At 39.5% G+C, this 27,089-nt stretch overlaps 2 protein-coding genes across 6 annotated transcripts in view; both read right to left on the bottom strand.

Annotated features, from left to right (window-relative positions):
• Window positions 1-23,382, bottom strand: LOC130926650 (acetylcholinesterase collagenic tail peptide-like). Its single transcript, XM_057851675.1, has 11 exons — window positions 23,296-23,382; window positions 17,728-17,799; window positions 17,583-17,648; window positions 14,565-14,591; window positions 14,443-14,487; window positions 13,037-13,072; window positions 10,061-10,141; window positions 9,883-9,979; window positions 9,702-9,811; window positions 6,776-6,895; window positions 1-1,034 (listed from the first exon to the last, which is right to left on the bottom strand). Exons 1-11 carry the CDS (start codon window positions 23,380-23,382, stop codon window positions 1,005-1,007), a joined length of 771 nt encoding a protein of 256 aa, XP_057707658.1. The 3' UTR covers window positions 1-1,004.
• A 1,719-nt stretch (window positions 23,383-25,101) lies between these two features.
• rif1 (replication timing regulatory factor 1) overlaps window positions 25,102-27,089 on the bottom strand; it is a 40,192-nt gene continuing 38,204 nt past the window's right edge. For 2 of the 5 annotated variants that reach the window (XM_057852070.1, XM_057852071.1), the window contains exon 35: window positions 25,102-26,153. In XM_057852070.1, the coding sequence (XP_057708053.1) occupies window positions 25,873-26,153 (281 nt within the window). In that variant the 3' untranslated portion in view covers window positions 25,102-25,872. The remainder of the gene's footprint in view (window positions 26,154-27,089) is intronic. The other 3 variants (XM_057852072.1, XM_057852073.1, XM_057852074.1) reach the window with 3 other exon arrangements.

Genomic DNA, 27,089 nt, shown 5'->3' with positions numbered 1-27,089 from the left:
CTCGGGAGCAAGAAAACATGATCGGAACAACCCTATCTTAAAACGTGAGAAAAAAATTGCAAAATGTCAGAAGTCATGCTTTTTATTGGACAGTGCTTTCCAAGTTACAATTTTTTTTGAAAATCTCTTAAAGTATCCCCGCATGTGTTCCGATTTACATTCTCAACATTAACAAAAAACTGTTGCACCCCCACACACAAACACTCAAATAAAACATGCTATGACACCTACAGTACCGTATGTTTCGGACTTCAAGTCATTTTTTGTGTGTGAAATTATTATGAAATTACATAATTTCACATGTTATTTTCACACTAAATTGCAAATGGTTTGTGTTTCAACATTGGCGGTAACTTATTAAAAAAACAACTGAGAAGGGCTGAACAAAATGGCACTGAAAAAAATCATATTATGCAGATTAAAAGCTGCAAGTAGTAACATATGCAGCCAAAACCAGGCTTGTTCTCAGTTGTGTATGCGCCATGTAACGTTAGCATACCGTACACTTGTTCAGCCTGTTGTTCCCTATTTTTATTGTAAATAGCCTTTCAAGATGACATGTCTGGTCTTGGTGTTTTTATCAAATACATTTCCTCCAAATAAGCGACATATGCTGCGGTGCAACTTATGTTTCTTTTCCTCTTCATTGCGCATTTTTTGGCTGGTACGCCTTATTGGTATATATTGTATTGGTATATATAGGTGCGACTTATAGTCCGGAAAATACGGTATTTGAAAGTGGTAAAATTACGAAAGCTGAAGGAATTTTCTGTAAAACTATACATTCTTGTACTTGCATTTCTAAAATGGTTTGGACATTCAAGTATGCTAAAATCATGTCATAAATTTAATTTTTAAGGAGGGTCATTTACGCTTATGTATGGTCACAACTTAAATTCAGAAGGTGTATTGACAAGTATGATAATATTCCAAAATGTTTAATCCGTTTCAAATAAACTGGTTGGAAACTCATGTTTCCATGCGTGTCTGGAGCAGACAGTAGATCAAGCAGGGATGCTTTCACTTTTTGGGTTCTTGGTCCAACAAAGAAACAGCAGCACAAAAAGAAATAACAAGCATGAATTAGTACTACATGAAATAGTTCTAACAGGTGCTGTTAATTTTTTTTTAAAATATAGTGTAAGGTTTAATTCCATTCAAAAAGGGCACCTATTAATTTTATATTTTGAACATTATGTGAATTTTATGAATGGGATTGCTGAATGATATTCTCATTATTTAACCAGCACCTGTATCTGTTTTCTACATGGTAAAATGTATCACAATTACATATCATTTTAGGCCAAGTCAACACCTAGCAGGGTTTTTTAAAACCGAGGATCCTGCCCTAGTACGTTGGGAAAAGATAATTACGTCCACACCAGCATGTTTGTAGAAAAAAAAAGCTTCAACAGCCAACCGCATTCATTCATTTTTAAGTACATGAATAAAAATGGGCAAAAAATAACTGTCCATAATACCCCATCCTTTGCATGTGTTCTTCAATATGAAGCACTGCAAGAGTTAGTAATAAGCAGGGGAGCACATAAGTGGTCCGCATGCGCGCATGCGTACTGGACGTAGACAAACGCGCTGGCCCTCAACGGCTTCCATACACTTTTGCGTACCGATGGCTGCGGCGGACACGAGAAAATAACTTCTCAAAATGTCGAAGAGGCAGGCCACACTGAGTAATTACTTCCGTGTTCCCCCACCCCCGTCAAAAGACAGACAGACGACAGAGACGTCACCGGATTTACCGAAAAAAAGGACTTTTGCTGAAAAGTGGCTACAGGAGGTACCATGGCTAGAAGCAAATGAGGCTCGCACGGAAATGCGGTACAAAATGTGCCGTTAGAATCCCAATGTCGCCGATAAGAGCAGCGCATTTTATGTAGGGTCAAAGAATTTCAGCCATCCAAACTTTGAAAAGCACGAAAAAAACAGCGCATGTGGCAATTAAGCAAACTATCGATGTCAAACAGGACCCCACTCGCCCTATGGACAAGTGGCGGAATAAAGGTAATGGACAGCGACATGCACTGACAAACGTGTTTTTGCTCGCATTTTACAAAGCTAAACATGCACGTTCAATGAGGTCTTATGAGGAGGACATTCCACTTTTAAAAAGGCTTGAAGTTAATGTGGGAGCCGCATAATCCCCTTTATTTTGAATTGGTGCTTTTTACATTTACATTTCACTTCAAAGTAATGGCAATTTTGTTGTGCCAGTTGATGTTAATCAAGCATTAATTGTTAATATAATTAATTAAAGTTAATTGGCTCTAAGTAAAGCTTGTCATAAATTTATCGCATCAGGCGGGTCGGCTCTCAAGCTCAATGAGGACCAAGTCACATCTCCAGGTCCTCCTCTGAGAACCTGGGCAAAAAAATTATGTGCACCCCTGGTAATAAGGGTGTAACGGTACATGTATTTGTATTGAACCATTTCGGTACGTGGTCCTCGGTTCGGTACGGGGACGTACTGAACGAGTTTCTGACGTAATGTAAAGTGCTGTCAAATTTAGCGCGTTAACGGGCGGTAATTTTTTTTTTTGAATTAATCACGTTAAAATATTTGACGCATTTAACGCAAACACGGAATAACCGCTCATGCTTCCCATAATCCCACTGTTACGTCCCACGGACGGCTGCTAAGGGCGTAACATAAAACGAGCCACGCACACAAGTTGCAAGTGGACACAAATTTATTCACACAAGTCGAACTCGCAATGAACAAAATATACAAAATGCGGAAGAAGCTGGCTTCAGCGTAAGCTTAGGCCAAAACAACAAACAAAATGAAACTACTCTTGAACCCCACCCGCTAAGTAAACCCTGATCGTAAAAAAGAAAAAACAATACAGCCACTACCCTGGCTTCTACACTAAACAAAATGGGTTGAACGAAAACGGCAGTTTACGTCTACTGCTGCGGTGCTCTTATTTACAGTGGTGAACAAAAACGATCCAATAACGAATGAACACAAAATACCTCACCGAAAAAGCGGGAGTGTAACAAAATAGCGATCAAATGCACAGGTGAATGAATGGCGATCAAACAGCTAGCGAGGACGTACGCGGCACGTATGCTGTCAAATGCGAAGTTGCGAACTCTGAGAGTTGACTGTAAAATGACGAGCGGTCAGATGACTTTTGTTAACGCTGCCTTTATGTGCCTGTTCAATTTGCACATCAGATATTTATTTTAAAGAAAAAGTCTTAGCCAAAGTTTTTATTTTGTTTTTCAAAATATCTACCTTTCAGAATATTTTATTTTCTATTTTTGAGCAGAATTCTAGCTTTGTATAGGTTAATGTTCCTATTGTTGAAAGCACAAAAGTGCGTAATAAACAACTAGCACATTGAAATTTTGCATTTTGTTTTCTTACTGTACCAAAAATGAACCGAACCGTGACCTCAAAACCAAAGTACGTACCGAACCGAGATTTTTGTGTACCGTTACACCCCTAGTTAGTAAGCAAATGGAAGCAAAAAAACACCTGTCTAACTTTACTCCAAATGTAAACATTGGTCTCATGTGTGACGTAGGGACAAAGTTTGCCGCAGTCAGTGACGTTTCCACAGTTAAATCTTAGGTTATCAGTGTCAATATAATGGCGCCACAAATTGATGTTCACTTTGGATGAAGGTTTCAAGAACCCTCGTTTAAATGTGCGTGTGGATGATAGGCCAAACCGTAGAAAAATTCTTCTTTTTGCCAAATACCCTACTACGTGTAGACATGGCCTAAGATGCGGATTCTTGGACTGGTAATCAGACAACTTGACTTGAGGCACGGGGATTCAAACTCGAGTCAACTGGAGTCGCAAATATGATGGTTCGCAACTTGACTCGGACTTAAAGAAAAAAAACACAAACACTGACTTGACTCGCTTGAGCTGGGAGGGTCAGAGACTCGACTCGACAGGACTGGACAATCTTTCAATATCACACGACTTGTCTTTATAATTTTTGACTTGACATGAGTCGTCTTTACAACCGTATGACTAGGGTTGGGCATCGAGCATCGATGGCAACCGGTTTTATCACTCTGATGCTCCCGGAATCGTTCGAATTTTAAAATTTCGATCCCATGTTTCGATGTCCTGACCGCCGAGCGGGAAAAAAATTACTCAAGTTCAAAGACTGATATTTATATACATGTTAAAATTGGCCGTGAGAAGTTCATATAATTTAAAAAATCATCGAGAAGACTTTAATATGAATCGTGCATTTTTTTCCCTGCTTTTTTTTTTTTACCCTGCCTCTTAACTCATTTGCTCCCAAAAACATATAAATAAGTTCTATTTCTAAATACTTAATTGTCCCAAAAAGGTATTTATACGTCTTTTGTGTTTTTTTTTTTGTTTTTTTTTACAAGAAGCATCTATAGCTTCCGGTCTATCTGAGAAACAAAAAACAAAGCTCCAAACCCATTTTAAAGCAATAAAACTGGCCACTGGAGGGCAGAAGCGCATTTTGTAAGACCCGCAACGCGATTCAACAGCAATGAAAGGCCGGGCAGCACGGTCAGCGCGCTGGTGGCTAGAGCTGAAACGAATACTCGAGCAACTCGAGTAACTCGAGTTTAAAAACTGATCCGAGTAATTTTATTCACCTCGAGTAATCGTTTATTTTGACAGCTCTAAGCATCACGTTTTGCTCGGACTACTTTTAATGCGGGACAACGCGCTGATGTCACGTACGTAGAGGAAGAAGCAAAAAAAAAAAAACTTACTGCAGCCGACAGCCGCTACAAACGACGCCGACGTTGCTAAATACTAGCCCGCACGATGCTACGTTGGTAGCAGGTAGCGTCTGATGAGTTTCATAGAGATCACATGTATGTTGAACTAGATGCGAAATGACAGACTCAGCCGCGTCTGGCCAACGCTAGTAAACAGCCGCCATCTTAAAGCAGTAGAGCGCTAAGCGCTAATAAATAAGATTAACGTTACTGTCACTAGCTCACGTAACGTTAGCCCTGCGGAGGGCTAGGTTTCTATTAATTATGACCACTGGCGATGCGTGGCTAACATGTCTTACATACAGGCTTTAACATAACATAGCGTTGTGGAGTGATGAGGGTGTAAAATAAAAACTCAATAATGCTAACTATCAATTTTAGCTCAGTAGTCATTGCTGGATAAAACACCAAGTAGCACTGGTCCCTAATGTGCTCCAATACAGCCTGTATCATACATTTATTTTGAACACTGCAAAAACTCAAAATCCTATCAGGACTTACAGTTTAGACTAACTTAAAACTTAACTAGAACTTAAAAATGGCTTGACACAAAAAGAAATTCAATTTAAACACGTGGGGAAAAATCCTAACTTTTAAGTTATGTGTGTTATCAAGCGTAACGTCATGTTTAGGTATATATACTGTATACATACATATATATATATATATATATATATATATATACTTTTTTTTTAATAAGATCTAAAGGTTTTTTGAGTGAAAGCAGTGAATTAGTCTTTTTTTTTTCATTCTAGTTACATCTGAGATGCAATTGTTGGCTGTTTTCAACAATATACATCGAAAATAAAGACATTGATTGACTGAAAATGGTTCAAGATTAGATGAAATGTCTTGTTTTCTCATGTACATTTATAATTGCGCTTCACCTAAAAATATATTTGTTTTATCCGATTGCTCGATTAGTCGATAGAATTTCAAGTCGATTACTCGATTACTAAAATATTCGATAGCTGCAGCCCTACTGGTGGCATGATGCCAGGTGGCGGACGACCAAACAAAACAACCTAGAGGATGCCTGGAATGCCAGGCGCTGGACGACCTAGCAAAATGACTGGGACCACCGTGCAGCGGGCTCATCAAGCAGACCCCGCAGAGACTCAAAAATAATCCATCTTTGTGAGACAGACAAAGATGAGGGAAAAGTTTACACGGCTGACGAGTGACAACAGCGTCATCTCGGTGACACCAGCGTCATCTCTCAGTAGTAATGTGTAAATAAATTGTTGCTTTGCTATCAAAAGCTCTATTTTTCTTTTTCTTTATGATATTTTGTAAAAGGAAAACATTATTCAGATGTTTGGGATGTAACTAATGCAAAAAATGGCTGTGTTAAAGTCAAAGTTATGTTTGAAATGTATGCGTTTACAAAAAGCTCATTTTCTCCGTTTTTTCATCAAAAATTGGAAAATTGCTCAAACTAAGCTATTTTCTAATGCTGATTTCTAAAGAATGGAAAAAGATATGAACTCACTTTTTTTTCTGCTGAAGAGGAGGCAGTCTAATCTTTCTTTTGATGGGTTCCATGTTTATATAGCAATAGAACAGAATTTTCTGTGGGCCTTGCAAAATCAGTCAAAATTCAGTAAAACGGCCGGGAGCGAAGGGCCTTGCTCTGGTGAAAATGGCTGGGAGTGAATGAGTTAAAAGAAACTGAATCGAGAATTGTTCAGAACCGGAATCGAAACGTGGAATCGTAATCGGAACCATTCAATTTCAAACGATGCCCAACCCTACTTATGACTCAGCTCGACTCAACATGACCTCGAGACTCAACATAACCTTGACATGGCTTGACTCGACATAACTTTATGACTCGACTTGACTTGCCCACAACAGGTAAGACTCAGGACTTACCTCTGACTTATATCATAGTAACTTGTGCAATTGTGTGCTGGTAATGCCTTGCCCAATGGACATGAATTTTTTCTTATTTCTTTTCTCATGAATAAACCTCGATGCGGCTTGCTTTCTTTTTCATTGGCCAGCAGATATAAAATCAAATTACCAGTACATCGATCCACTGTGCTTCGCTGTAGATGTAGAGAGCTTGCTTGTCTGTGCGAAGAACCATCACATTCTCTCCTTGCAGTTCCTTCATCATTCTTTCTCCATCGGCTATAAAAATCTGCAAAGACCAGGCGGATCAAAAAAGGACCTGAATTAGATCTAAAACGGGCTACATCCATGTACTAAATACTGAAGCACTCTGAGAGAACAGACCTCCGCCGAAGCATCCAAATTCATGGGGGTTGCCCGTTGACCTCATTACACCAAAATTTATAGGTGCTATGAAATACTAAAAGTGACTTTAAAATGATAGTAGACCATATTTAATCACAAATCCATTTAAAAAAAGGGCAGATTAGGCTAATAATGAAGAAGACATAAGTAGGGTTACAGTTACGTTGTTTTGCTTCGTGTTTTTTTTTTTTTAATGGAATTTTATTGTCATCATCATCGGTATCATTGACAATCATTGACAAATACAAAATGTGATATGATTTGCCCGAAGAAACCGAAGAAGACGACAAAGGTGGACGAGATGAAGCATATGCTTATCAGTTTCCTGTCCCCCATACAACTAAAGACGCACATTCAGGCATGGAACATACATCAAAACTGTAGAATGCTTCAGAGTGCGTCTTTACGCGGCGAAGGCTGAGCAGCGTTTTACCTTAACAATCGCATTTTAGATATTATTTATAAAAAGTAATACTTAACAGAACCTTTATTCTATGCTACTTATATCTTAAAAACGGTATACAATCAATACATTTGTTAAAAAGCAACGGTAAATATATGTCTCATAAATAACCTATGGTCCACATTGTCTAGATCACGCACGATTTACCTTGTTTTCAACTATACACTCCTTAAATGTGAGACGTTTAAGAGTACTACAGAATTATAAGACATTTTTGTTTCAAAATACTTGAAAAACTACAGTATGTACACATCATGCTCCATAACCCCCTATCCCCATTCCTGACGGGAAACAGAAGCAGGCATCTTGTACAACTGAATACCCTAGCCATGGTCGTGTGCGTTACTAGGCGGGATTGAAGGATTTTAATGTTGTACCAAATGCATGCTTTGGATAGCTACCCAGTGTTGGCTGAGATGGTGCATTGCCAGTCACTGGGTAGCTGAGCAGGCTGTTTTGGGGCAGCAGTTGTTGGTGGGGATACAGGATGTCTAGGCTAATATTGGTCCTTCTCACAAATTAGCATATTGTGATAAAGTTTATTTTTCAAAACAGCAATCATGGGCAAGACTGCCGACCTGACTGCTGTCCAGAAGGCCATCATTGACGCCCTCAAGCAAGAGGCTAAGACACAGAAAGAACTTTCTGAGCGAATAGGCTGTTCACAGAGTGCTGTATCAAGGCACCTCAGTAGGAAGTCTGTGGGACGGAAAAAGTGTGGCTGCAGAACCAGAAGAGGTGACCGCACCCTGAGAAAGATTGTGGAGAAGGGCCAATTCCAGACCTTGCAGAAAGAGTGGACTCTGGTGGAGTCTGGAGTAGAAACATCCAGAGCCACCGTGCACAGGCGTGTGCTGTAAATGGGCTACAGGTGCCGCATACCCCAGGTCAAGCCAGGTCAAGACTCTGAAACAGCAGCAGAAGCACCTGACCTGGGCAACAGAGAAGCAGAACTGGACTGCTGCCCAGTGGTCCAAAGTACTTTTTTCAGATGAAAGCAAATTTTGCATGTCATTCGGAAATCAAGGAGCCAGAGTTTGGAGGAAGACTGGGGAGAAGGAAACGCCAAAATGCCTGAAGTCCAGTGTCAAGTACCCACAGTCAGTGATGGTCTGGGGTGCCATGTCAGCTGCTGGTGTTGGTCTACTGTGGTTTATCAAGGGCAGGGTCAATGCAGCTAGCTATCAGGAGATTTTGGAGCACTTCATGCTTCCATTTTTCAGCACGACCTGGCACCTGCTTACAGTGCCAAAACCACTGGTAAATGGTTTACTGACCATGGCATTACTGTGCTCAATTGGCCTGCCAACTCTCATGACATAGAGAATCTGTGGGATACTGTGAAGAGGAAGTTGAGAGACACCAGACCCAAAACTGTGGATGATCTTAAGGCCGCTATCGAAGCATCCTGGGCCTCCATAACACCTCAGCAGTGCCACAGGCTGATTGCCTCCATGCCACGCCGCATTGAAGCAGTCATTTCTGCACAAGGATTCCCGACCAAGTATTGAGTGCATAGCTGATGTAATTAATTGAAGGTTGACTTTTTTGGTATTAAAAAACACTTTTTTGTATTGGTCGGATGAAATATGCAAATTTTTTTAGATAGCGATTTTTGTTTTTTCTTGACTTTTTTGCCAAAATCATCAATATTAAAACAATAAAAGGCTTGAACTAGTTCAGTTTTGTGTAATGAATCTAAAATATATGAAAGTCTAATGTTTGTAAGTACATTACAGAAAATAATGAACTTCATCACAATATGCAAATTTTTGAGAAGAACTAGTACATACTAACAGTGATTGGATGTTTACTGGAGGCTGTGCATGCTTTACTGTGCGTGTGCGCTGACCATCCTGTGATTACACACACAGCGGAGGGAAAGAGAGATGACAGAGAACTGATGATCTTTGTGTCCCCTTTTCGGCAGATTTTTTTTCCCACTACTGCAGAATAATCTTTCAACTTGTAATGTATTAATTCTGTGAGTATATTAAACACGTGCTTTCTCAACTTCTAAAATTTTGATTTGAGGGGGCAACACATTTATTTGAGGGAGCACTGCCCCCTCTTTGCCCTGCATAGAGCCGGCGTCGATGTGAATTATTTAAAATCTGAAGTGTAGGGTGTATAATGTCCAACAATTCCCGAATAATCCTTTAAAAAAATAGCGAGAATGTTCAAAATCACCTCCTTTCACTGGTAAAAAATACAGGACTGAACAAACCGTCTGGACCCGTTCCGGCAGTCTTTGAGGGTTTCGGTCCCTTGAACAGCTACAAGTGACTGCGGGGCCTCGACTTCCTTGTTCCCCAGTCAGACCTGGTAAAAGGTAGACTGCAAGACAGGTGACGGTCATCATCATGTTATTTTTAAATGCTTTCCAGAGACCTGTGGTTGCAGTGCACCTTGTCCAGGAAGTCCAGGCTCTCCAGTCAAACCAGGCGGTCCCACCGATCCAGGGTGACCCAACAATCCTGCAGGTCCAATTGATCCCTTCAATCCCTGCATTGATTAATACCAAAACTAGATTTAAAAGGTTTGTTGACAATATTTTGAGTTTTGCTCATTTTTGTATCAATTTACCATGGGTCCTCTGCCACCAGGCTCACCTCGGGGTCCCTGCAGTCCCATGTGTCCTTGCTCTCCCCAGAGGCCACCATCACCCTGAGACGACGTTTTAACTTTTCATTTTATAAGAAATGTTAGTTGAAGTAACATGAAACGTTGGGAGTCAGAAAGGTGCAGTACAAATACTAAGAAAACAGTATTAGTGATTCATTCATCTCCTGAACCGCTTATCCTCACGAAATTCACGGGGGTGCTGAAGCTAATCCCAGCTAACAACGGGCAGGAGTCAGAGTACACCTTGAACTGGTTGCCAGCCAGTCGCATGGCACATAGGCTAGGTCTTAATACACAAACCCGATTTTTTCGTGTTTTCCGATTCAAGTGAGGCATTAACTTGAATGTCTGAACCGAAAAAGTCGCATATAAGTGGACTATTTCGAATCCGATCTAGGTCACTTTCGTATGTGGTTAAAATCCGATCTGGGCCAGAATTTTTCCAGAATGTGGCTCCGGTCTGAACTGTCAAGTCCCCCAAATTGGAATTCGTGCAGCAATTACGTCAGCAAAGAGCGAGAGAGACAGGGCGCTACAGTAGCAATATAGCTATGTGCATTAGCGTTAGCGCCTAGCTTGAACGCGGGAAGAGAAAAGAGGCAGGTTTGACAACAGTCATTAAAAAACTAAATGGTGAGGGGGTGGGGGTAAACCTGAGAATGCTCGGTTTTCTTTCTGTGCTCCAAATGAGCAATGTTTCAAGATTGCTTACACGGCCGAGAGTCAGGGCAAACTGTCCGTATGTGTGTGCGTCATGCATGCACAGTGCTTGCATGCTATCAATCCATATACGTTTTGATTATAAAACTGAACTGGGATTATTGATGTCTTTTATTTGAAAAAAAAAAAAGCTACAATGCTCAAATGGGTCAAAATCCAGCGTAGGGCTACTGCACCTTAAAATATGTTTTGTTTTTTCTCCTTGAGATAACTGTTGTTGTGATGTGGTCTAAACAAATAAAGGTTTATTTGATTTTATTAGACTTAGAACACATCCATATGTCCGAAAAGTTCTCTAAAAGGTCTTCAGCTAGTCCAAAACGCAGCAGCAAGACTTTTAACAGGAACCAATAGAAGAGAGCACATCACCCCTATGCTCCAGGCCCTTCACTGGCTTCCAGTCGAGTTTCGAATTAAATTTAAAATCCTCCTTCTTACATTTAAGACCATTAATGGGTTGGGGCCATCTTATCTCACCGATGCTCTGGTTCCATACCGCCCCAACAGAACACTCCGCTCTCAGAATGCAGGTCTACTGGTAGTTCCCAGGGTTTCTAAAAGTACTGTCGGAGCTAGAGCCTTTAGCCACCAAGCCCGTTTTATGGAATCAGCTTCCAGCTAATATTAAAGAAGCCGAGACAGTCTGCACATTTAAGATTAGATTAAAAACGTTCCTATTCGACAAAGCTTATGGTCAGACTAGTTGAAGTCGGAGTAGACTCACAGTTCAGTCTAAGCTGCACTAGCAGCTATAGTGCTGGGGGAAGTACAGCCACTGAGTTCTATCTCCTTTTTCTCACTCTATCTATCACTTGTCTTACTTTATTTCTATTTTCCAATGTTAATATCTAGCTGTCTAGTCTCTTCATCACTAGTCACCTGGTGTCCCCTTTCCCCCCTCCCCTCTGGGGAGGGGCTATTTTTCAGCTGCACTCCTGACTGTCCGGACACCTGGCTGGATGGATGTCCTCATTGCACCCCCGTCTCATCTGGCTAGATGGACCTCTTCTTGCTCCTTTACTCCACTGCATCTTTACGGACTTTAACTTCGCCTGCTAATTCCCATTAGCAGTCCTGGGGCTTCCTGTCTATCCGTCCTGGGAGTGGATCTCTCCTGACTGTGGTACTCCCCAAGGTTTCTCATTTTTCTCCCGAAGACTCTGGAGTTTTTGGAGTTTTTCCTTGCCGACATGGAGGGTCTAAGGATGGGGGATACCCAGGACTTGAACTTTATTTATTCATCTTTGTTGCTTCATTTGCTGTTTCTGATTGTGTATCATATTGCCTCTGCAAAGCCCTTTGAGACAACCTTGTTGTTATCCAGGACTATACAAATAAAATAAAATTTGAATTGAATTGAATTGAATAACTGAACAGTATGGGCATGCAGGTGACAATGTTTTTTTTTAGGTAACCTATTGTGGTTCTTCGTTTTTTTTAATTATTATTATTATTATAGTTATTCTTTTTTCCACAGCCCTTTTGAGCTCAATTTGACCCCCTTAGAATGCTTCAAAATGCACCAAAATCGGCAGGCAGGTCAAGACAGGTGCAATCTTTGATACCGTGTAAAGACAAATTCCAAATATACTATGTAGCGCCCCCTAGCAGTCATTTTTTGTCCCGCCGACGCTTTGAGCCCTACTTTGACCCCCCTCAGAATGCTTCAAAACTCACCAAACTCAACAGCCAGGTGAACACTGGTGAAAACTTTGATAAAATGTAAAAAAAAAAAAAAAAGTTTTTTAATTGCGTAAATGTGTGTAGCGCCCCTAGGAACAAAACCAACATTTTTTTTAAGGTGAAAAAGGAGGTAACAACGCAAAGATTAAAACTTAGAAAACACATCAGTACTATATGAATGGGATACCATACGCGGTGCCCAGACCACCGTTAGTACTACAGTATATCCAGTTTTCTTTGGGTGGGCAGAGTGTGTCTGTGGGTGGGCACTGACACCCTCGCCACCCCGCCGGTAACACCCCTGCTTATAAGAAGCAATATTTTGATCTGAAACACACATTTCTTCAGTATACGTTTAGCAAATGAGTTACCTTGCTCGTCCAATACCTTTAAAGGGTACCGCAACATTTTGATGACATTTAACTACTATAAATGTATACTTCAAATATGATCGCAAAAATTGAAATTGAATTACTGTTGAACAAATTGCGTTCTGGTCACAAAACTGTTCAGAAATTGATCCGTTTATGCTACCTTTTGTCCACATGTTCCCATGATGCCTGGCTCACCCTATGCAAACGACAAAGAGGTTTTAATTAGTCACATAATGGGGTGCAAAGACTTGGGTATACAGGGACGCTGGAAGTCACTCACGGCAGGGGGTGCTGAGGATCTTTTTTACTTTTTCCAATCCAAAAACAGCCGTTTTCTCCATACAAGGCGTACACAATGGCAGTAAACACACATACTGGATAGTTTACGTTCTACTACTAGGCTACTACAAAGACAGCGTTCTAGTTCACCTACAGTGTGTGTTGGAATTTTTGTACTGGAAATAAAAGTGCCCGTGTATTATGATACAATTCCCTGCAGCTAGACGGCACAATGACACACGGACCAATTTGAAAACTAAAAGGTCCAATAAGCCTCGGTTTAACACCCCGTTTTCACAAATACCACCTTATTTAACGTGACCCGGTATGAAGCAAGGTGTCAGGTGGTGACCGTTTAAAAAAAAAAAAAAAAAAAAAAAAAACTTTTTCAACATATATATATTTAACCCCCAAAGTTAAATACAGTGATCCCTCGTTTTTCGCTGTTAATGGGGAGCAGAACCTGCCGCAATAAGTGAAAAACTGCCTTTTTTTTTTGGGGGGGGGGGGGGGGGGGGGGGGTTCAATGTATTTATTCAGATTTAGCATCGGAAAGAGATACATATAAGACTTTTTTTTTCTTTCACTTTTTTTCCTAAAGTATTATTAAAAAAATGTATATATATTTTAAGAAATGGTTTTTAAGCACTTAAAATGTAATAATTATACGTTTTAAACGTTGTTGTCCCACCAAATATATTTTAAACAAGAATTAAGTATTGTAGTAGAAAATGCTTGGCTTTATTAAATGCTTCATCGAGTGAGTCCACTCAAACTGCTCACTTATACACAATGAGTTGCCACAGCAGCTGTTTAACAAGTTAAACGATGATTGACGCATGCGGCCCTTTGATGTCCGCAGCTCTGGCAAGATATAACCCAAACAATTGTTAACTTTAATAAGCAACTCCAGTGCACGTGCTGATGGACAAAGAGCAGGGAGAGGGAGGGAGCGAGAGGGAGACTAGCAATCAGCTCAGGACAGCTCATCTGTATACTGTATATATTTTTTTTTAATTGAAAAAAAAAACTCGGACTGAGGGCAAGAAGTTTAAAGCGCGAAGTAGCGAGGGATCACTGTACATTATTGTTTCTGTATGTTTTATTTATCTATTTACCAAACCCCTCCAACACCAGGGGGTGCTGCAGCACCCCACTTCCAGCGCCACTGTGGTTACATGCTTGAAATCCAAACTGACCAGGTACTGGACATAGCTTTGACAATGAAAAACTAATTAATAATTTGGCATTAAAATCAGGAATCAAAACAGGAATCATATTTCTCACAGTATCTCCTCTGGGTCCAGTTGCTCCCTTCAATCCTTTATCCCCCTGAAAGAACAGAAATAAATGTCAATGATTGGATTTTCTGCTGAAAAAGAGATGTTGAGCCCAGCGTTTGCATTTACCCGCGTTCCTGCTAGTCCTGCATGGCCCTATAACGAAAAAAAATCCAGTTTGCCATTACCCAAAATATTAAATATTTGAGCACACCTCAAGAAATTCATGCATTTTTGCACTGTATACTTTGTAGCGGGCTTGGTTGTCACATGACTTGGGTGTCACACTTGGAAATTATCAGAACTGCGCCGATAAAAAATCATTGTCTTTATTCTTGGCTATATAATGGTAAATTTCAAAATGTAATAGCTTGGCTATTGAAGTCAGTAGGCGTCTAGCCTAATGCAATCATGTCAATTAATGGATTTGTTTTTCACAGAAAACCGCTGACAGTTAGTTTTGCCTCAGATAATCATGGACTTTTTACTGCCAACCAGCAAGGCTCATGACCTATTTTGCAAGATGAGTTAATCAATAAACAGACACACCTCCTTATCCGTACAGCATATAAGCAACGCCGAGCTCTCTGCTCAGTGTGTATTTCTCTACACAGCTTTTGTTCTGTCATTAAATGCACCCAGAAATTTCTGAAATTAACACTGCGCAGTATTGATCTCTTGCCTCCAGCCTTTATTTAGCAATCCAGTCTAGCCGTCTCACCTGATTTGAAAACGAACACGCGGAGGACCTGAAAGAATGCCTCCAACACTATTTATTTGATAGTCTTTCACACAACAGGTTTCTAGTTATGAAAGTGTTACCATTAAAAAGTGTGAGAACAAAACTACAGTTTTGATTCACATTCTCTTGCTAGCCAGTTGCTTGCTAGCTGTTAGGGTAGCTTCAGTGCTTGATTTGTAAATCATAAGGTGCCAGAACGCAAAGTACATAAGACAGCGCAGGGATGACGAGACGGGGACAGGTCCCGGAACATACGCAGAAAATGGTGCTGAAAACAACACGCAAATGCCCACTTGCTTTGGTGTGGGACTTACAAGCCTCAATTTCAGATAATATCCATGGTATAAATGTTATGACAACAATTTACAATTATTTAGGCTATACTCCTCACAGCACCTGGCTAGTTGCTGCGGCGCTAGCCTACTGCTGTTAGCATGCCTCCTCCGTTAGCATGATCGCTGCAGCTGCCCTCATCGCCAGTTGTTGCTTTTCTGACTCGTTTTGAACCATCTTCCTTCTTTTTGAAAAAAGACAGTCAATGCAACTGTCTTTTTGGCATGTTGAAGTACCGTTTGATCCTGGCTGCTTGCTCCTCAGATGCTGCAAGTTTTTTTTTTTTTTTTTTTTTTTTTTTTATGTCAGGGGGCGTGATTTGTTGGCCTAGCTTTTCAGTGCATCAACAAATTACCAAGTCCTTCAAATGACGGTAAATTTTTATGGACAACATGCAATTTTTGGTATTTGTTCTGTAAATGAATTCATGCATATTATTATTTTATTTTATACTGTAATGTCCGTAGCTATGCACGTTCCCTTTAAGAGGCGCTAGGACTGGAGAGCTGTGAGAGAGTAGGAAGCGAGGGGGAGACGGGCGAGAAGCAAAAGTTAGCGGCCGAATGTTGCTGCAGTCCGCTGCTATTTTGTTTATTGTTTTCTTATTGTTGCCACAATAAAGGGGAGAAAGCCATCAACGACTCCTCTCCTTCTTTTCCCCCATTTGGGGCTATAACAATACTTTTTTTTTCATATTATTATTATTTTCTATACACAAGAGGAGCCAGATAATATATAAGTCCATATAAGTCCCAGAGCACATGGAGGCCAAAATCAAGAGGTGCTGGAGCTTGTTCCGGCAGGATACGGCACAGATTAACCCCTGAATAGCTTTTAGCCAAAAACAGAATGTGGTTCAAGTGATTTTTCATTGCCACTGTACAGGGAACAGTGAAATTGTTCTCTAACAGTTCTCAGTTGTGTACAATGTATAAATAAAGAAAAATAAGAATGATATTTTAAGCCAGTAAAACATAACATTGTACAGTTTGCTGTGTGGTGTGCTACTGTATGTCTGTGTTTCAAACAATGAAGCTATTGAACAAGATGTTCAGTTCTGGAGTTAATTTTACTAGTTTTTCCATTATTTACATACAGTATATACATTTAATGGTTATGCTACAACATAGTCTTATTCATTTTCATATAATAATTAGGGGTGTCAAACGATTAAATTTTTTAACCGAGTTAATTACAGCTTAAAAATTAATTAATCGTAATTAATCGCAATTAATCGAAATTCAAACCATCTATCAAATATGCCATATTTTTCTGTAAATTATTGTTGGAATGGAAAGATAAGACACAAGATAGATATATACATTCAACATACGGTACATAAGTACTGTATTTGTTTATCATTACAATAAATCAACAAGATGGCATTAAAAGATAAATGTTAGTACAAGTTATAGAAATTATATATTAAAACCCCTCTTAATGTTTTCGTTTTGATCAAATTTGTAAAATTTTCAATCAAAAAATAAACTAGTAGCCCGCCATTGTTGATGTCAATAATTACTTACACAATGCTCATGGGTGCTGAAGCCTATAAAATCAGTCGCACCCAAGCGCCAGTAGAGGGCGCCAAAACTCCGCAAAACACACCAGGTACACATTTAACTGTGCTGTCATTTTAATCTCTTTGAGCGGGGCATTTGTGCGTTAGTTGCGTCAAATATTTTAACGTGATTCATTAAAAAAATTACCGCCCGTTGACGCGATAATTTTGACAGCCCTAATAATAATACATATATTTTTTTAAATCACAAGATTTATATCTTTTTCATCAAGATTTGTGTCTATGTGACAACCAACACAATGGTGCTGGTTGTCAAAAAGTGTAGTATGTTATCTTTGATTTCTAATACATTATTATTAAAAACAAAGCAAAAAAAAAAAAAAAAAAAAAAAAAAAACGGCTGAAAAATGAAAAGAATGTCCTAACCAAACCAAAATATTGCACGACCCTGGAATAAATGAATGACTATTCTATGACTTGATCATGGGAAGATATTCACGCAAGAGTAAAAATTATGACAACCAACCCTGTTCTCCCCTATTCAACGTACCTTGATCATGCACGCTGGTCCTATTTCTCCCTTGAGGCCCCTCCAACCTCTGAAGCCCTTCTCACCCTGCAATGAATGAACACTACTTGTTAGCGTCTCCTCCATTACAGGCATAGAATTGTTCGAGGGTCACGCCAAAGCAGACCTGGCTCCCACTCACGCCCGTCGGCCCTCTTTTTCCAACTGCTCCCCCTGCACCCATAACACCCGCTTGGCCCTGAAATGAGAACACAGCACTTAATTCGGGTGTCGTGAGCGTGTATGTGCATGTATTTGTGTGTTTGTGTGCATGCCTTGAGTCCCCTGGCTCCTCGACAACCCTTTCGGAAGAACACAAAAACAATTAACCCACAATTACTACACAATAAGAATGATTTTTAAAAAATAAATAAATAAGCATGACTATGCTACAATACTTTTATATGTTCTGAGCAACAATAGTTCATAATTACATGACTAATAATGTTCTAAGTGTAATAAGTAAGACAGACTGCTTGTATATTAATGAACAGCAATCATGAAATAATAAATGTTGACTTTCTAAATCAGGGGTGTCCAAACTTTTTGCAAAGGGGGCCAGATTTGGTGTGGTAAAAATGTGAGGGGCCGACCTTGGCTGACGTCCTTTACGTAGAACAATATATTCAAGCAAATTTTAGCAAGCCATTCTGTGTGTCACATTTGCTTTATTATCTTTTTAAATTAATAATTTCAACAATCTCGCAACTAGCCTTTGTGTCGTACTCTTTCGAATCTCAGGCTCTTGCGAAATACTCCTGCTGTGAAATTAAACTAGCTTCAAGTTGGTTCAATTTATCGCTACGTATTTACCCTGTAATCTTGTCGTACATGTCAGCGTGTCTTGTTTGGTAATATCGCCTCACATTGAACTCTTTAAAAGAAGCAGTCACTGCTTTTAAAGAGTTCAATGTGAGGCAGACACATTTGTTGCATATTTTAGAGAAGAAATAGTCCCATTTCCACCTATTCTTGAAGTGTCGGCCGTCGCAGTCAACTTTTTTTTGTTGACTGTCGCCATTTTAGAAAATTGGGAGTAAAGTAAAATTGACAGTACTTTACCATGAATGTATATACACAGTTATCCCTCGCTACTTCACGGATCAACTTTCGTGCCCTCAGTGCATTGCGGATTTTTAAATGTTATTTTGTTATTTAGTATCTTATAATAATAATTATATATACACTGTAGCTATAATAATAATATTGTAATTAAAAAAAAGTTCTAAAATCGTATTTACGTTAGAGGTTAGATTTTGTGCCCGAACCCGAACTCGACCCGACCCGACCCGAATGTCGGGTCGGGTCGGGCCCACAATTTAAGCATTCACGTTCGGGTCGGACTAATAAATTATTTAAAAAAAAAAAAAAAATGGAGAGCAGTCTCTCTGTATTGCGCTTTTGCTTGTGCGTGTGCACGAACGCCGTGGCGCCGCCGCTTTTCCTTCTTGTCCTCCCCCTCTACCGTTTGCGCACGGCCGAGGCGCCCCCCCTCCTGTTCCCTCTCCTTGTCAGAGAGGCGCGTCCATGTGAGAACAATATCCCACACACTCAGAAATATGTTTAACAAACTTTCCCAGCGTTATTTCGTTGTGTGAATGCTTTGATAATTCTAAAAAAATATGTAGATTATTTAAACATTAAGAAAATTTGCGTTTTTTTTCTGCCAACTCGAAGAAATGAAAATAAATTGCTGCTGCTGCGTTTTTTCCGCGTCACTCAAAAAAAAAAAAAAAAAAAAAATCGGGTTTTTCGGGCTCGGGCCTGCAAATCTAGTTAAGTGATCGAGCTCGGGCCGGGTCGGGCCTCAATACCAGCGGGCCGTGTCGGGTCGGGCTGGATTTTTTAGGCCCGAACTAGGCTCTAATTTACGTACACTTTATTTACACTACTATGTACTAGTATGTATGTACATTTACACACCCCCACACACACATCACACACGCATCATATGAGAGTGAGAGAATGAATGTACAGTACATATTTATATTATTTATACATTATTTTACATGTTATTCATATTACAAATAACTTTTCATATGCATCAAAGTTCTTTAATGTTCTAATGATAACATGCGTTATCATTGCGTTTTTAGGGTTTTATATGCACTTATTAACATATGCATTTATATATATTAGGGCTGCATCAATTGATTATTTTAGTAATCGATTAACCTATCAACTATCTAGTTCGAATAATCAGATTAGGAATATTTAATGCCTTGCAGAAATAATTTTAGGAGATTTAAAACAAAGGCTTTCAAAAAAAAAAAAATGTGAATACAAAATAAAATTCCTGAGTGTTTCTCCAAACTATACAGAATTGCACTTTCATTTAAAAATGAATTGAAATACCTGATCTTAGCGTCAAACTGTTTGAAAAAAATAATAAATGAGGATCTAAGTCAGTGCTTCTCAATTATTTTCTGTTACGCCCCCCCAAGGAAGACGTAAATGTTTCGCGCCCCCCACCCAACTCTCTGCCGCCACTGTAAATAGTATCATTTGTCTGTAATATTACTATTATAAGTACGCCTCAGGCTAACATTGTGTCCTTTTTTTCTATTAAAGAAAAAAAGTAACATAGATCAACTTATAATAAAGTATAACTTTATTAACATTGTTTTGCTTGTAACAGAAAAAAGACAACGCGCATCAATTTGCCTGAAGTTAAAAAAACAAACAAACAAAAAAACAAGTCACATCCAAACTGTAAAAATAACTCAAGGTACATTTTTGACCATTTGATACTGAAAAATAAAATGTAATAAAATCAAAACAACAAATTCAAAATGATTAGAAACATTTACTCTTCAGGAAAACATGCCAAAAAATTTGACCGAAAAAAACAAAACTGAATACAAGGGGGGGAGTGTCTTTGGACAGAAGGAAAGTTTTTAATTTTCGCTGATTCACCACAGTGCTCACTGGTTTACTGATAGAACACTGACAAAGCGGGACGATTGTGACAATTGGCAATATTTGGCACGTTTTCGCTGAAAAACAATCAAGCGGCTTATCAATGAGATTGAGGTCTAATGTCTTTAAGTGGCTCAGTAAACAGTGGTCTTTCCTCATTTCCCACTATATTAAAACTCAAAGCCAAAAGGCAAACGGCCCGAAAAAAAGCGCATTCTCAGCGGCCGAGGGAGAACCGTAGGTGAGGGCGGTGGTCGTGACGATCCCAAGCCGAAAACGACACTTCTCGGCCGGACACGTGAGAACCGGAGAAGACGAGAGAAGACAGTGGGTCGCTGCGTGAGTCCAGCTCTGCATGAGTCTCTTCCGTGTGCTCTTGCTTATTCAAAAATACTGCACGCACTTTGAAAATGAGAGCGCCACTGTCACCCACGGAGTGGATGTGCAAGTACACTTTATTCTAGTACGGAAAAACAAACAAACAAAAAAAAGCGTGTTCCCCGAGGTCACTCGCGCCACCCCTGGCATCGCTGTGCGCCCCCCTGGGGGGGCGCGCCCCACCATTTGAGAAGTACTGATCTAAGTACACCAAAATAACAATTGGCTAACAAGCATAACAAAAGTCCGCTAGCTTAAATGCTACAAAATGCTAGCTTTTTTTGTTTTGTTTTTGGGTTTTTTTCCTTTACAATGCACAAACAAACAAAACGTTCAAACACATATTCCCACAAAAAAAAAACAACTACTATATATAGCTATAAACTAAATTACAAATGCATAAAAACATTATCTCAAACACTTACCTTATGTTGATCTTAATAGACAGCAACTGGATTCTGCCATGTTAGACAAGTTATGTCGTATTCCCTATTGCCACTAGAGGGCAGTGTATCCACCCAAATCAATAAAATTAAATGCAAACAAATCATGACAACGCCAGTCTAATTAAACGAATCCTAGAAGTAGCAAAATTTAAATTGAAGCTTTTATTAGGTATAGAATAGATATAAATAGATATAGAATAGATTAATCATTGCATCACTAAAATATACTATATATAAATATTTCATATATAAACTGGATGGATGGGTGGATGGATTTTGTTGCAAAATGACTCACCTTCTCTCCTTTAGGCCCAGTGAGGTATTCTCTTATATCAACCTAAATAAACACGATTATTTTATTACCAGTTAACACACATCCACTTGCTTTCCCCAAAAAATAGATACACTTGCACAATCCAATAAATGCTATCAAACGGGACTGTTTCTACAATTTTCACTTTTTCATGGAAGTGCCAAAGAAGTATTATTATTAGAGATGTTCCGATCGATCGTCATCCCGATCAATCGGGTCCGATCGCGTCATTTTCAAAGTATCGGAATCGGCAAAAAAATATCGGCCATGCCTTTTTTAAATATATATATATATATTTTTTTTTAATTAAATCGTTTTCTAATTCTATTTAACGTTACAGACATAATTTATCCCTATAACGGCGGTAATTAATTTTCTAAAAAATATATCACGTTAAAATATTTAACGCAATTAATGCATGCGCTGCAGGACCCACTCACGCATTGTCACGCTCAATCTGTAATGATGCCGTTTTACCTATACAGAGAGATAAAAGACAGCGTAAAGTGAGAAGAGTGAATTTTGGCAGCCTTTGTCTTTGGAGTCTTTTTTTTTAATTGGATAAAGCCTTACAATCCCTCTCCCTACGATTAGAAATATAGGTAGGTAGCAAGGTAGCAATTGATCTTTTTCTTAACACCTTATGTTATTTCCCAATGTAGAGAAGATATATCAATTGGTAGCACTACGCACAGTCATGGTTCCACTTCCCATCATGCATTTGGGCATGGCCAGAGTATCATTTACTGAAAGCTCAACAAATACACTAGATGGCAATATTTAGTCACAATATACAAAGTCACAAGTCTTTCTATCCGTGGATCCCTCTCACAGAAAGAATGTTAATAATGTAAATGCCATCTTGAGGATTTATTGTCATAATAAACAAATACAGTACTTATGTACTGTATGTTGAATGTATATATTCGTCCAAGTTTTATTCATTTTTTTCTTAATGCATTGCCAAAATGTATATGATCGGGAAAAATTATCGGGAATGATTGGAATTGAATCGGGAGCAAAAAAAACAGCAATCGGATCGGGAAATATCGGGATCGTCAGATACTCAAACTAAAACGATCAGGATCGGATCGGAGCGAAAAAACATGATCAGAACAACCCTAATTATTATTATTATTATCTTTTAAAAGAATGCACGTCAATTAAGTCAGCATTTTGCAATAGCTGTTACCATTAATTCTGCTTTTTTCTGGAGTGGAGGAAAGAGAGGAGGAGGAAGGGGAGGAAGAATGAAAACATCACACGACTTGATTGGGAATGATAGAAATCCTGCACAAAAAAACAGCATATATAGACTTGATTAGTCTATGGGCTGTGCTCCAGCACCCCCATGACTCTCATGATTGAACGATATGTGTGATGGTAAATGAATGAATTAGGTTGGCCGTGTAGTTACTGTTTGAGGAAGCTGCTGCTGGGTGGACTGCCTCGAGAAGCAAAATCCTCCAAACCATAAACAACTGAAGCAACATCTTCATCCTAGTAAACCAAAATATTAGGAACAGATCAGAATATGATGTAGCTCAGTTACACACTGCCCATCCCGTCAACACACACTAATCAAGGATACTTTTAAAAGAGTGCCTCTGAGCGCTTCTATCAAAAATGAGCACATTACCTCGTGTTGCAGTCCACTTCTTGAGGCTTTCTCTTCCCAAGCTCCTTGACTTGGAAGTGTGCAGAAATGCAGCACAGGACCTGGCATCTGTTTTTGCAGACATAATCAGATCATCGGGCCAAGCGAAAACAGCACAAAGAGGATGAAACAGCAGTTTGTTTCATTAGAAGCTTACAAATCATGATCAATTTAATAGATAAACCAGGGGCGGAACGTAGGAGGGTCCTGGGGGTGCGACCGCACCGGGCCCAGCCCTCTGATGGCCCGGCTTACAGGTGGTCAGGCAAGAGGAGGGTCAAACAGAAAGGTAAGATGATGCGCAGAGCTGTTATACAGTGTTTTATTTATATAGTGTTTTTTTTAAAATCCGGTTTGTACCAATCAAGTTTCATTGCGATCCGTCTAATAATAACAGAATTTCTCTTCTTTTTCTAATGAACTTTGACACCAAAAAAACCCTACAAGTGTGCCGACTGCATTACGGCATACTGTACGTCACTTTCCCCTTTCATGATAGACAGAAGTCGATGCAAAATTTTTTCGCACGAATGCTGCAAAGATGGCAGAGCAACAAGAGACAAAAAGTTTGGTCTGAATAGGGGAAAAAAGAGAGGCTACCAGGATATACAGAATGAACATTGGCCCGGCTGTCACTCGCTTGGGGATTAGCCACTCAGTTGCTAATGGTCATATGCTATTGTTTAGCCACAACCGTTTTCATTACCTTATTAGAATTTGTCCTTCATACAGCGGCTGGAAACAGAAATGTTGTTTAAACCATCTGCAGCCGACTGGGAGATTGATATTTGATTCATTGATGATCTTACAACAATGTTTGGGTGTGCGCTGGTCCTCATGCGAAACGCAGTCTTCCTTAAGGCAAAACACTACTGCTTTTGTCCACCGGCGTAACTAAAATTGACCAAAACTGAAAAGCTACCAAGTGTTAATGTATGTAAATATAAAAATGTAGTAAAGTACAGTAAAGTAGTACAGTAAATATAATTAGCTAACGATAACACAACTATGGTCATTGGCAGCATAGGCGCATTGTTCGTTCCCTCTTCTGCTTCCTTCCTTTCTGTCCCCTCATAACCCCTTCCTGTTCACCGCTTTCTCCAAATAAAACAATGAACCAAAATGACAGTCCAGTGATCCCTCGTTTTTCGCAGTTAATGGGGACCAGAACCCACCACGATAAGTGAGAAACCGCAAAGTGGCGCCCCCGCCGCAAAAAAAAAAAATTGTATATTCAGGTTTAGCATTGGAAATAGATGCATATAACATGTTTTTTACTTTTGTCCCCCCCCCCCCCCCCCCCAAAAAAAAACAACAACTTTGAGTCCACTCAAGCTGCTCACTTACACACAATGATTTGCCACAGCAACTGTTTGACAAGTAAAACTATGATTGTCGCATGCAGCTTTCATTTCGAGAGTTTCGGCTTCCAAGCGTCTAGCTCAAACCTTAACGTTTGTCAATCATTGTTAACTTTAATGAGAGACTCCAGTGCACTGTCTGACCAAGAAAAGCGGTAGGAGCGAGAAATCAGGACAGCTCTTTAAAATACTGCATTTATTTATTTTTTTAATTGAAGAAAAAAAAATCTGCGATGGACTGAGGGCACGAAGTTTAAAGCGAGGGTACACTGTACAGTATATGGAACTCCCATGTGATACATTAGGAATATCCTGAAAAGGTTGTATTGCTGTAACATAAAAGGTGAATTTGACACATATTATACATTTGACTCTTCGAACCAGAAAAAAAAAAAAAAAAAAAAAAAAAAAGTTTGTTTTAAAAATTTCTGAGTTTGTGGTTTCAATAAGATGAAAATTGTAATCGGCCAAGTCACAACAAGCAATTACTGGAGATGTCACCTTGCGTGTAATGGCTCAATAAAATTTGTTGGTTTCATCTTGTTAAATTGCTGAAATAAAACAAATTTTTTGAGTAATCCCTGTAGTTGGTCCATGTTTCATGAGCAATCTTGACTAGTGTGTCTCAGATTCCAGCATTTCCTATAAAATGCCACTAGATTATGCGTGGTTTTACAAAGACCTCCAACGCAAGCTTAATTTTTTTTTATTACAGTAAATAATTTTCACATCCGTTTGACAGGAAAATGTGAAACGTTTCTTACACATTGCCTGTGGAGGTGAAGGTTTTCAACATCAACTGAAACATTGTTGTGAAAGTGAAAAATGCTTGGCAAAAAAGTCAATTTGACAACTTCTCGTCAAAACACATATGTCCGATCTTTTTATTTGTAGTACTAATACGGTACAAATATAACCATGTGCAGACTTATGTACATGTGACATTAAACTATCTAAAACGTGTTTCTACAAAATATACACATTGTAAACAATCTACAAACAGGCACATGAGGAATGAGGTGCTTGCACAACTGTAGTATTCGTTGATCCGTGTCAAAATTCTTGTTGGTTTGTTTGACTGATGTTTTTGGAAGTCCACAGTTTAAAAGTTCAGAATAAAATCACAGATTTGTAAAAAAGATATACTGTGATTTAAAAAAAAAAAAATTACATGGAATAGGGTCATAGTTCTGTGCTTTCACGGGCAAGTGTCGACAGGGGCGAAGCGGTTCTGCATCTCAGTCATGACCCGACTCATCAGAAGCCTCACTCGTTCGTGGATGTCGAAGAGCTGATGAGGTGAGCAGAGGCTCAGAAGGGGCGGAGTCACGGCCTTATCCAGGTCGTCTAATCGGCCCATCAGACCCTCGGGATCCCCCGGTGTATCCTCAGGAGCTTGGGACACGCTCGAGTCAGGCGTCGCCTCGGGCCGTTCTTCCTCAAGCTGGGTAGGCGCGGGCTCCTCAGTCATCTCTGTAGCTGCAGATAGATGTGTTGCAAAACGTTAAAGGGATCCACGGATAGAAAGACTTGTAGTTCTTTAAAGATAAAGTTATGAGTTAAAATAATTTGATATTGAAACCCCTCAATGTTTTCATTTTTAGACAATTTGTAAAATTAGTTTCACTACTAAGTCGCCATTGTTGTCGACTGCCGACTGGAAAAAATAGCCACCCAACACCACGATAAACAAGCCACAAGAAGTGTATGTTTTTGCACTGAAACTTGATTTCAACCATAGACACTGCGCAGCGGCGTTCACGAATTTGGCTCAACTTTACAAAGAAAAAAGACCAGTCAGCTCAGTGCAATATTTACAATATAGCTATATCATGCAGAGGTGCCTGCGCGACCAATATGATTAAACACCTCCGGCTTTATGGAATATAAGACATGAGTGCCGTATATTTGACATGCTGCGCCAGTCCTCTAACCAGTCAGAACCAGGTAAGTAAAACTATAAATTACGTCTGTCTTCTGCTATAATTGAGGCGGCAAACAAATTGTACTGTTAATACGGTTGGAGAATAAATGTTTTTCCTCAACAAACTTCGATTTTATACTGTACTAGAGCTGTCCCGACTAGTCGACGTAGTCGACGTCATCGATGACGTAAATCCGTCGACGAGCACAACATGCCGTCGACGGTTAATGAAGGGTTTAAAAAATATATGCGTGGAAAGTTAGAATGTCGGATGCTCTGTTTGCAAGCGGGGAAAGCGGCACAAAGCCAAAAAAAGCGCACCAGAGTGTCCAAAACATTGACTTATTTCAAAGAAACAAAGGAGAGTACACTCTTCTGTCCTGTCTCTTCAGTGCCAAGCTTGGCTGCACGTCGGCCGTGAATAAACACCTCAAGCGCCTTCACGCAGTTTGTAATTTTTTTTTTTTTTTTTCATTTTTTGTACACCAGAG

Source organism: Corythoichthys intestinalis, chromosome 12, assembly GCF_030265065.1.
Source record: "Corythoichthys intestinalis isolate RoL2023-P3 chromosome 12, ASM3026506v1, whole genome shotgun sequence".
NCBI classification, from domain to species: Eukaryota; Metazoa; Chordata; class Actinopteri; order Syngnathiformes; family Syngnathidae; genus Corythoichthys; species Corythoichthys intestinalis.
This window is presented reverse-complemented; position numbering and strand designations above follow the sequence as displayed.

Coding starts and splice junctions, on each gene's coding strand:
- LOC130926650 (XM_057851675.1), bottom strand. CDS start 23,382: ATGCCAGGTCCTGTGCTGCATTTCTGCACACTTCCAAGTCAAGGAGCT. Junction 14,488..14,564: donor CAGGACTAGCAGGAACGCGG/GTAAATGCAAAC, acceptor CTGTTCTTTCAG/GGGGATAAAGGATTGAAGGG. Junction 9,812..9,882: donor GCCTGGACTTCCTGGACAAG/GTGCACTGCAAC, acceptor CCTGTCTTGCAG/TCTACCTTTTACCAGGTCTG.